The 12,292-nt window shown below is 41.3% G+C and overlaps 1 protein-coding gene across 1 annotated transcript; it reads left to right on the forward strand.

The window, feature by feature from the left end:
- The first annotated feature begins 821 nt into the window (after nt 1-821).
- LOC133000122 (growth hormone secretagogue receptor type 1-like) lies at nt 822-5,401 on the forward strand. The gene is made up of 6 exons (XM_061069997.1): nt 822-948; nt 1,747-1,889; nt 2,013-2,466; nt 3,309-3,369; nt 3,472-3,526; nt 5,201-5,401. The coding sequence occupies exons 1-6, from the start codon at nt 822-824 to the stop codon at nt 5,399-5,401; spliced, it is 1,041 nt and encodes a 346-aa protein (XP_060925980.1).
- The last annotated feature ends 6,891 nt before the right edge of the window (nt 5,402-12,292 follow it).

Genomic DNA, 12,292 nt, shown 5'->3' on the forward strand with positions numbered 1-12,292 from the left:
CCACTTCCTGGCAACACTCTCCAGCTCGTTCTCCGTCTCACTCAGCTCGTCAGGCCAGGTAGTATTCTGTGGAAGCTCGTCTCTTATTTGTTTCTGTCTTAATCAACTCGTCCTTGTGTCTCACGTAGGGTTGCAAAATTCCGGGAATATTCAAAGTAAGAAACTTTCCATGGGAATTAACGGGAATGTACGGGAATATACGGGAATATACAGGAATTAACGGGAATTAACGGGAATAAACTGGAAATGTTGTGGGTAATTTATACTAACTGTATTTACCTTGTCATATACAGACATAAATATAAACATTTTGTTTTGTCATAGGCTGATTTGAGCCCTGAGGAAACTTTGGGCACTTGACTATATAGTCCAGGCAAAGTAGCCCATTTTGGAGCCAAAAATAGAAGTAATTGTAAAAGAATTTTTTTCAGTATAGATTATTTCTATGAGGTGTTCAGAACAACATACTAAAAGTCCTAAGAAATCTTAGTTGAGGAAATATGTTTAATTCTCATCAATGTGTGCCAATAAGGCCTGGCAACAATACACCCCAAAAAGACTATTTTTTTCCTTTACTCCTATCAAAATGAAACTTTACACAATGAAAGTAACCATGAAACGTAACATTTTTTGTATTACAAGTTTCTTTGAAAATGAATTTATGTATGTATTTGTAATACATATGAATGGTGTTTGCCTATGCAAATTAGGACATATTCAATAAGTGTGGAGCTCATGTGCTTGTCAAATTCTGTGGAACCTGGGACACACACACCTCTCCCCTGCAGGTTCCTCCGTCCTGCACCCCCCCCCGAGCCGTCATGGATCCAATGGAGGAAGGAAACGTGAGCTGTGGAGTTAAAAACTGTGCCACGCCAGGATTCAAAGACTACCGCTTCGACATAGTAATCCACAAGGAGTTACCATGGTCTGGATTCATCTGGCTTGGTGGGTACAAAACAATGGTGATGATACTGTAGACAATTTTAAAAGGATACAACCAGCTTCTGTTATTAATATTATTATTATTAGTTATAAACATATAATAAACAAGTTCAACCTTTACCTGAAGGACAGAAAACTCAAATATTTTCCTCTTAGAACTAATTAGACAATTTATGAAATTATTACAAAGAAGAACTGAGAGTTGAGATGATTCTACAGTAAATACAAAGCAGCTGCTTAGCTTAGCATAAAGACAGGTTTATCCTCTTAACCTGATTTTGTCAATATTCAATGAACAGAACCTCCTCCCAGCACCTTTAAATATCACCAATTAAAACGTTATATATTGTTTTATAAACACATGCACACAAGCATTTGAATAGATTTAAAATCACACCACATATTAAACTGCCCAGTTTCTCCCGTCTGTTTTCAGTGAACATGATGACTTACCTCTGCAATATTTTAACTGAAACTGTAAAAACAATCTGGAAAATGAATAAATGATATGGAGGAAAAGTGAGAGTTATAAAACATTGATGCAAATGAATTTCCTCAGGAAGTTAAAGTTATAAATAACAGTAAAATATCCCTTCTTTAAACTAGACTTTCATAGTAGTTTAGGAAAAAACTGAAAAAACATCTTCTCGTGCCAGGTATCATGAGAACAATTAATTGTGAAAGTTTTCAAACATTTTCCATTGTGGACTGAACATGTGTAAATTTGTGATTCTAATGAAAATCAATCATCACTATTTCATTTTCTACTGTGTGTGACAGTGATTCTGGTTTCACTGGTAGTCTTCAGCCTTCTTGGAAACACACTGACCCTTCTGGTGGTTTGGCTCCGCCCACACATGAGAAGCTCCACCGACCTCTACCTGGGCAGCATGGCTGTTAGTGACCTGCTGAATCTCCTGCTGCTGCTTCTGGATATACACAAGGTGCACGCACATATATCCTTTAATACTTATATACTTATACACCTTTTTGGTGTCAGTTCAGTTTGATTTGTCCAGATACTCGTGGTTTGGCTGATCGTGATATAAACGGATGGTCTCTTCCAGGTCATGATAGGGTTAGGAGTCTTCGCCTGTAAGCTGACCGTGTTCCTCTCAGAGTGCTGCTACTACTGCACCATCCTCCACATCACCTTTCTCTCCCTGGAGAGGTACCTGGTTGTCTGCTGGCCAATCACCTCCAAGACGCTGATGACACATCGCAGACCCAGGGCTGTGATTGGCTGCCTCTGGCTGGGAGCGGCTGTCAGTGCAGCACCATTTTTGGTCATGGTGGAAGTGGATCATAAGGGAAAAGAGCATGAAAAAGAATATTGCGGATTATCACACTCCTCATTCTCCTCTGGCCTCATGTTGCCCATATTAATTATCTACAACCTGTACTTCCTGGTACCCCTGTGCATCCTGGGACTGGTCTTCATCCTGATTGGACGGACTCTGAGGCTCCGTCCAAAAGGCAGCCTTAAAGACAAGAGTCAGCAACGCACAGTCAAGATGCTGGGTGAGAAACACAATCCAACACACACACCCTTAGGTTCTGAATTTAGCTTTTACTAAATACAACCGACAAAGGCTGATGAACATATTCAATACTTTGTCTTCATCTCGGCTTGCACATCTGGAGCCAGAGTCGGAGCTGCATCATCTAACAGATAATCAAAACTAAATTTACCAGAAAAAGAACTCACTAGTTTTATAAGAACCTCACAAAATGACAGAAACCATCGTTGAGAATATATTTGACGTGTATTTTGACTTTTAGTTTTAGTTTGGTCCATGTCCCGCCTGTTACCATCAAGGAGGAAGGCAAGGTTTAGGACCTGCAGCCAGCCACCAGGGGGCAATCGAGATGCTTTGGCTTCACTTTTGGGGAGCAGTCATGTCGTCCATCTTTATTTCCAGCTGTGGGTCAATTTAGGGGCTGCATCACAGTGACACAAGAAGAAAGGCTCCTACAGATGCTTCCTTTCATACCAGAGATGAGTGATTCCTTCCAGGTCCAACATGTCCCAGGGCTCATTGCACTTTGGTGACGAACCGTATCAACTCAACTAACGGCTCACATGTTAAAAACCAAGGGGCATTAAGCTTTCTGTCGTGTCCAACTTAAGGACAGGACAAGCTTCTCCTCTGTGGACCAGACGGTCTCATTTAGTTTCAGCCTTCACAGTCTACCTGACCGAGGAAGGAGGTGGTTTGAGTAGATCGTGTCCTCTGAAGGTTGCAGCCCCTGAACTGAGACACAGTTCTCTTGTTTAACAGTGTGAGAAATGTATTCTATCACCTGCAGATATTGATGATTCTCATGTCCACTTCCTGTGTCCTTCTCCTCATGTCCATCAGGAGTGATCTTCTTGGCCTTCTTCCTGTGCTGGCTGCCCTACATCGTCTGTCAGACCATGTTGTATGTTGCTTTCACAGCCGGTCCTGACAGTAGACACAATTACATAATGACTGAACCGTTCGTTTCTTGTTTCCTGTTCGCCTGGATCCTCTCCCGTCTCAGTTCTGGCATCAACCCTCTGGTGTACCACTTGATGTCCGCCAGGTACAGACACGCTGTGCGTAGCCTCGTGCACACGCCCTGTCTCACACCGTCTCTCTGACTGAGCACAACGCTCTCATCAGGATACTCCACAACTAGTGTTCTGAATACTTATCTCACTCTTGTGATCAAAAACATTCATCTGAAGCTCAATTCTGAGGCTGTTCTGTAAATTGTTTTCTAATGAACAATAAATGTTCAATTTGAGCAACTCTTGATTTAATTTACTGACTCAGATTACTGTGGGATAATGTGATTTCACAATGCACTGATAAATGCATTGAAATATGTATTTTTTTAGACTAACTACAATTTATATGATTAAAATTGATATTTGAATATTTCCTGTATGTCAGTGGTGTACAATCTGTATTCAAAGTACCACATCCACCCAACCTGAGATCCCAGATGTGTACCCAAATCAAATTGTGTTCTGTCGGCCTTTTGTCCGAGCTGGGTATTAGTAAAAAAGTAATTTCCCCTGCTCAGTCATGGCTCCACTGTGCCTGTGAGGTGTGTGTGTGTTATTTTTCGTTTTTTTCTTCTACAGCTGTCAAACTGCATCCAGGCTTTTTAAACCAGACGACAGCCGAGCGTGACCTTAAACCCAGAGGAAGTTACACAACACACAACAACTGTAACCATATCCAAGTATTCTGTCCTGCATGGATATTGTGTCTTAGCATTTATACCAATTAGAAACTGTCTATGAGAAATACACACATTGAATTAAATGTACAGGATTGATATACATTCATGAAGGTAATACAGACGATTGTTCCCATATAAAAGATATAAGTATTTCAGACACACATGATATGGACTTGGAATCAGGCATAATAAATTAAAATGGGATATATCCCGGGGCTAAACATGTGAGGTTGACTTTCCTGAATTGTGGAAGTGACCACCGTATACACACCAAAACGCTGGTGCAGTTCAGTTAAATATCCTATTTAAATGCATGGGCTGCACTAGATGGAAACGGTGCAGAGTCGAGTCGAAGTTTGCAGAAATGAGAGGATCTCGGGTGAGCTGAGAATCTGAATTCGGGGGTTTGACGTACGGATAACTTCACGTTGGATGACTGCATTTTCTGTGACAATTGCTCCTCCTTTCTCCTGCCACCTGTTATTTGAATTTCAAACGAAACAACTGCTCTGTCCTCTGAGGTCACTCTCCTGCGGGGGGGGGGATCTATAAAGGAAGCATATATTGAAGGTTTTCTCTTGTTAAGAACACCTGAAAGAAAAGAAAATGAAATTTGAATAATACATGTCTGCACTGCTGACACAATTATCATTATCGCACTGATTGAACTCGGGTTCTGTTCAGTGAGTTGACCGGCCTGGTATCAACAGATAGCAAATTAATTTTTTCTACTCACTAAACCTTAACCGAAACCGAAATGGCAATAATTGACAAAAAAAAGCTTCAAAAGAGATATTGTGGTTTTCTGCAGTTTCTCTCTTTCCTCTTTTTTGTGTGAAAGTTCTGCAAAGTTAAAACCAGGTAAAGTTCCTGGTAAAGGCAGCTCCCGCTCCCCCCCACGGAAGACATTTGCAAAATGTCCGACTAGCAGCAAGCCTGACACGCCCCCTAACATTTCTTAGGATAGAGGACAAGATGGTGAATATCACTTGTAAGTTTGAAGGTCTTGTTCTCCCGTGTGTGATGGTCCGATCCACAGATCTTTGAGCAACCTGATGGTGGATGTTGGGAGGAAACCACTGCAGCCAACCTCCACAGGGAAAACTACTCCTACTACTACAGATCCAGGTTAAGCAGAGACAATAACAACATCATGTGCTGGAAGCAGCTGGCCAATCACAACAGGGTAAGTCAGCTGGCCAATCAGAGCAGACTGGACTATGGGTGTGGCCTTAAATAGAAAAAACAAGCGTTTAAGACAGAGGCTGAACAGATGTGGTGCAGCAATGGACTGTATGAGGAATGTGATTCGTTTTCTTAACATTAACGCATGTGAACCTTCTCAAGTAATCGCCCAAAATAAAATAATTAACTTAAATATAGTATAATAGTTAAGAGGCTAAGTGGAGTGGTATTTATACACGATCCGTAGCATCACTTTGCTAAGTCTATGTTTAAATCACATAGTGTGATGTTAAATAGCTGCAGATTAGAGAGCAGCTCAATAGCTTTGACAACAGTTAATTCAACCAATATAATCCTGCTGACTTTAAGCATTGAGTCAACATGTGTTTGCTTGTCTGGACGGCCTCGACCGATCGCTTTGCCCCGAGGCCGAGAGTGATTCACCTTCATCTGCTGAGCATCCAGCACAAAGAGCCTCTCGGAGTTGTTTTCCATCCGTGCGACAGCATCTGTGTGACACTGGTGAACGTTTCTTCCTGCAGCTTAAAACAAGGGCCTTGATAAAATAACTGCTTTGTTTAAGAATACACTCGTTCTATGATGTTTTAGAGCTTTAATCACACGTCTGATCCTCATTATCTGTTGCTTGAGGTCTCTGTCCACGAGATCTTTTGGAGTTTAGCCTTGAGTGTAGCCACAAAATATTCCGGCAAAGGCGAATCATGAAGCAGGTGTTTTGTGATGATGCCTTTTAGATTCATATTTGCATTTCAAATTTCCTCAAACAGTGCAAAGCAAATGCACCGTGGCAGACGTAGCGGGAGATAGGAGGAGTTGTAATGCGACTGTCTGTTGGAATGAATCTAATTTGGCTTATTCTCATATTAAACCGTGTAATGTTAGAAAACAGCTCCTTAATTTAATTATTTCTTATTTGAAAGTACTGCACAACAAGAAAGTGGTGCTCGGGTTTAAAATCCTGAAAGTAAATCATTGCTATAGTGATTTGAATTATATCAGCACCAAATCGAATCTTGAATTTTAATCTCTACTTATTAGTGGAGAAATCGAAATACCACAGAATTTGAAGCAGTGAAATGCTTTGACTGTGAAGTGAAACTTTAAGAATTTAGGGTGGTTCTGAATTTCACTGTATAAAATTAAAGTTCACTCAAGCTGATGTGATTCCTGCAACAGCAAATCACGACGTTCATTATCCCAGGGAGCATTCACCCACCCAGCAGGTCAATGTCCTCAGCAACTCATTTACACATCGGACAAGTCCAACGGATCATTTTCAGGAGATTATTCAGTGCATTACTCAAAGCAGCTTCACTTTACTTCTACTAGACTATTGCAAAGTGCGTGATCAACCCGTATTTTAAAAATATATCCAGGTGCCTTGTCTCATTACTCAATAGGAAACTACTCTCATGCAATCACCGTGTTTACATTCCTTCATGCACGGCCGTACAGAGTGGAGATCAAAGCCAGCTGAGGGCTCGCAGTTCAGATGGCTTTGATGCCAGTTGCTGAGAAGGATGAGAGAACTGAGTCATTATTTCACTTCCTTAACCGAACAGTCTCCAGCGGGATCGGGCGCTTGCAGGACCCAACGCAGGCAGCTGATCACAGTTTCCCCCAGATATCATCGCTGAGGCACTGATGGATTGGGATTTGATTTTTTGAGGCCGACGCCAGATACAGCAAATGCTTTGGCATGTAGCTTTTTTTCTGACGCACGCTTGTAACGGCAACAACTTCAAATCCATCCTGATATTTGCGGCGATCTCTTGACCTTTTCTACAGTTTTATTTTACCGGCAGCACAAACATTTCCACAAATATCCTTTAAAAAAAAAATGAAAAAAAGTTCTCTGCACACCTGGAAATGTGCCTCGAAGGGAAGCAGAACTCGAGATTAAAAATTGAAAACTCCCACACGTGGACCCGCTTCCTTGGCGATTAATGCAATAGAAGCAGATTTGTAATGGCTGAATAATTAGCAGTTCTACCTGATTAATAAAGGAGCAGTGAGCTGACAGGTCCTTCACTTCCCTCACTGGTCCGAAGATGTGCAATATAAAGGCCTTAAAAAAAATCTAAATTTGAACGCATACATTCTGCAGTATTGCGTAACTCAAGAGTAAATAAGGAAATCCGAACTGCTTAGATTTTTTATCCTCTTCTGTAACTTTTGGTGTCATTACGTTTTTGATCCTTTTTACTTTTATTCTCTTCCATCTTTTATTCTATTGTGATACCAGAATTGTCTACCCTGGAGATTAAAACAGGATCATCTTATCTTATCTTATCTTACACACTGTATTCATCCCTGTGTTCAGCTTCTGTTTACAGGCCTGTCGGTTAAGACACAGCAGATTCCACAGGGTGAACACACATGCCTGTGTTGGACTCGCTCTACTTCCTGCACCACAACATGTTTCCACAGTATCCAGGGAATCATCGGACCAAGGTCAGGATTCTTGTGGCGAGCTCGTTCCCACTGTTGTCTGCAGGGCGGGTGCTGAGGGGTCTGGAGAGATTTGTCCTCTGGGGGACAATGCGCCTGATGGGCTCGTGTCTCTCCGCCGCCGACTCTGACTCCGAAGCAGATGCTCGTCGTTTGTTTTCGTCAGTGGCGCCGTCGGAGAAGGTCGAGCAGGGTGAGCGGATCACGCTTTGCACAAAGTCTGTATCCACACTATTAAACCCGGCACTGTGGAGACTAATCACCACCACAGAACGCCACGTGTCACGTCTGCGCTGCCTCATTTTGTCAAGCCCCCCCCCCCGATACACAAACAGCCCTCAGATCTGGCAGACACACAGTCACAGTAATGTGACAGTGGATGTTAGGGGACTTTATCCTAGCTTGGGATTTAATGAGTCCCTTGATATCCCCCAGGGAGACCGAGACATATCAAATGTCTCTAATGAGATCCTTAATTGAGGAACACTTGTATCACTCACTAATAGGACAGGGACAAAATATGTCTGAGCTCCAATGTCATCCGATGCAAAGATAGGTGAAAGGAGTCAAACCGGCTCAAAACAAGCCGAGGAAAAAAATAAAACAGAAATAAATCCACCCCCCTCCGTCCTTGGCTGGGGATGCAACTGAACAAATGGAACAATATGTAATTAACAGAGTAACAGGAGATCATAGATAAAAGAGCAATCAGATTAAAACCAGGTACGTTTTTAAACACTATCCACATGTTTTAAGGTTTTTACACCAACCTTAACCTTCACAAATAAATTCGATATTTTCACAACCGAGGCAAGCGAGCAGATGGAAAAGGAAAATCGTAAAAAAAAAAAATTCTCCTGTTGCAATTTTGGTAAATTTTGTTTTTCCGAAAAATGGAAAGTCCTGTTTCAAATGGAGAGCAAGAGGTAAAAGTACGACACAGTGTTACGGCCACTTAAAGGGGAAAAGGAATTTAGATATAGAGATTTTTTTTTGAATATTACTATAATTTCACGAAGTCAAAGTCATGATATAACAAGAATAAAGTTGTAATTTTTGGCTACATGTTGTGTCAATCAATCTTCACATGCTTTTCAATGACAAATGAATCTTGTCAAGTTATACTCTAGATAGATTTTTATAGATATCAATATACTCAGCATCAGGACTTCACTATCAGGAAATATTTGGTCGTGGTCGACGAAGATTATCATTAGTGAAATCTGCACGTAATTCAAATAACCATATATTTTTCTTTATTCTAGTTATATTATAACTTTATCTCCTTGAACTCCGGCTTCTATTTTCATCAGATTATGACTTTTTTCATTAACCACTCTTGTAACAAAATGACGACAGACTTTGAGATGTCACCATCCTGCAGAGCAATCATTGTGTCCCTGCTATTGATCAACACACTAATCAATCCACCAGGGAGCTTTTAAGGTTGTTTTTGTGCAGTGGTGAAAAAACAGCTTCTTATCAGCACCTGCACCGGGCGTCAGCATCTCCAGACATCAGCGTGGCGGTGTAAGATTCAGCCTTTCAATATATTAATTCATGCTTTAGGTGCGGGGCGCTCTGGGGACAGGACGACCTCTCCTCACCTCTCACAGACTAAAGCAGCGTGCTCTTCAAAGAACTCACCTAGAATGAGTTGTTGCATATGAAGTCGAAAAATGGAAGATGTAGCGGGAGGCGGAAACCGGATCTCCTGTGAATTATATTTCCTAGCAACTGTTTTGCACTTTGGAAAATATGGGTTTGAAAAAAAAAGATCCTCATTTGAATGTTTTATGTGTTTTTTCAGTACACTTTGTGCTCTTCAGCTTCCTTCCCCCCCCAGGATGCACATGTTGCTGCTTCAAAAACATGCAACTGGAACTCGGACGAGGCTGAAGACCATCATCAGTGGAAATACAAAATGAAAATGTGTTTACAGAAGAAATAACACGGTTGGCGCTAGGTGTGGAGCATTGTTTGCCTTCGTGAATCGCCGGAGAACGGCCGCTCTAACTTTATAATATTGTATTTTAAAATGAAATGTAGATAACAGGTTATATATTTGAAGACCAATGTCGTCTGTATGAATATGAGAATGACAGAACAAGGAAATGTTTTGGACAATCAGAAGTGGTACATAGCTGTTAATATTGATGTGACATAATATATAGTAATTGTTGATTTTCAATCATAAATACCGACGTCTGTAAATACACACTTAAAATATATTTCCAATATTATAACACTCATTCTTGCCGGAAGTGCCTTTTGAGTACTTAATGCTTTATGTACTAATTTCTAGATTTCTAGATTAGATGTTCCATCTGCTAACATGGAGGAGGCGTGTGAGAATCGGCTGGACGGAAAAGTAAAGGCCGATTGGAGAGGAAAGGAGCCTACAGCAAAGATACTTCTGCAGTTGGCTGTCATTAAACACACACATCAATCCCACACGGCACAGATGTGGACCGTGATGAATAGACTCCAGACGGGATGTGGCGACGGGAAAATAAGCTCGACAAGGAACTTGAATGATTGTGACAGCTGAAAGCGAGAGAGGAAAAAAAGTTGTTTTGTTTCCAGCTGCAGTCTGAATGTCCCACTTCCTCCGAGGAGTTTTATCTCGCACGCCTCTAACAGTTAATTTATTCTGTTTTCCGGCAAAGCGAGGAAAAGAAGCGGAAAATGCGGCAGAGCTACGAGCAAAATCGGCATCCTCTTCTTTTGTCTTAATATTTATCGTCATTTGCATAATGACATTTTGGATTTGAGATTATTTCACACGGCAAAAGCCAATTTCAATGGCTCAGTCATGTCACTTACTTGTGTAGTCAGAATGGTCATCCAACTGTGTAATTGGACATTTTAAAGTGCTAAGCAAGTTGGTGGCGAGTCGGCCGACGCATTCAAGTTGAGTGACAGTTGAATACCGGAGGAATGTGGCCGTCACTGTCCAGCACTTAACTCTGTGGCACAGTGAAAATCCCTGGTTAATGCAGATTATGTCAACTTGTCCCTTAAACACTGCAGATGATGAATAACATTAACGTGAGTTTGTTGTAAAATCGTTCCTCGAAGATCTTATTTCGTTTTTTTTTATTTATATCTCCGTGTCCTGCAGGCATCTCTGCTAAGGAGATTAGTGGCTGAGAATCAGTTAGAGTTAACCACGACAAGAGAATGACACTTCGTTTAAATGGTGGAAATTGCTGGCGGGATTTCTGCAGGAGTTCCACCAAGCCGGGTTAATACTGTGTGTGACAGCGGCTGACAGGACGCCTTTCGGGACTGTGACCTTTTCTTTTCACAGAGGTCACGCTTTATTTTTATGTTTCTTTTTTACTTCGCGTCAATACATACGGCTCCGGTTTGGCCGTTATCACAGTGAGAGACGTTTTAAAATCCCAACGGGAGGAACAACCGCTAATGCTCCAAAATCACAGATAATCAAAAGACAGGCTTCAAAAACTCAGCGTGACGAGACTGGCAGCACTTTGCAGCTGAAAGCCACACAGCAGTGATGCACATCCTGTGTATTTACTTCACAATGTGACCGATTATGATAATTCATTGAAAGGTTAATGGTACGTCGGGAGGGAACACCTGTAGATCAAGATGGAACACTCTCCACTTCCTCCAGATGTCCAGAGATGAAGCTGGGATATCAAACAAACGCTGCCGTCTTGCACAGATCAGGACAGAAACTTTCTTCTTATTTCCAGCCGATGTCCCATCTGCTAACATGGAGGAGGAGGGTTTCATGACTTATACTACAGCCGGCCAACCAGGGGGCGACAAAGACCCTTTGGATTCACTTTTGTGCAGCTGTCATCCATTTCTATTCACAGTCTATCAGAATCAGAATCGGAATCAGAATCAGAAGGTATTTATTGCCAAGTAGGTTTACACCTACCAGGAATTTGCTCTGGTTATTGGTGCATACAATGAACATAGAAACATAAAAACACAATAAATACACCAACATAAGAAAAACAATAATAATAATAAAAAACAATATATATTTACTCACTATTTACTTCTTATTTACTCACTTTTTCTAATATTTATACAAAGTAACATGGTCCCATGTACCAACATGGTGGACTTTGGGTTTAGGAGCTATACTGCAGCCACCAGGGGGCGATCAAGACGCCTTGGCTTAAATTTTGGGGAGTTATTATGACGTCTATCTTTATATGATGATGATGACACATATATTACATATTTTAAATAATACATAGACACTGTGGCTTCACTTCACAGAGCCGTCATGTCGTCCATCTTTATGTACAGTCTATGGTCCCATCTACTAACATGGAGGAGGAGGGTTTTATGACCTATACTACAGCCGGCCCACCAGGGGGCGACCAAGACCCCTTGGATGAATTTATGTGCAATTTTAATGTCGTCCATCTCTATAAACAGTCTATGGTCCCATATTCCAACATGAAGGAGCTATACTGCAGCCACC

The sequence above is a fragment of the Limanda limanda genome, chromosome 4 (assembly GCF_963576545.1).
Source record: "Limanda limanda chromosome 4, fLimLim1.1, whole genome shotgun sequence".
NCBI classification, from domain to species: domain Eukaryota; kingdom Metazoa; phylum Chordata; class Actinopteri; order Pleuronectiformes; family Pleuronectidae; genus Limanda; species Limanda limanda.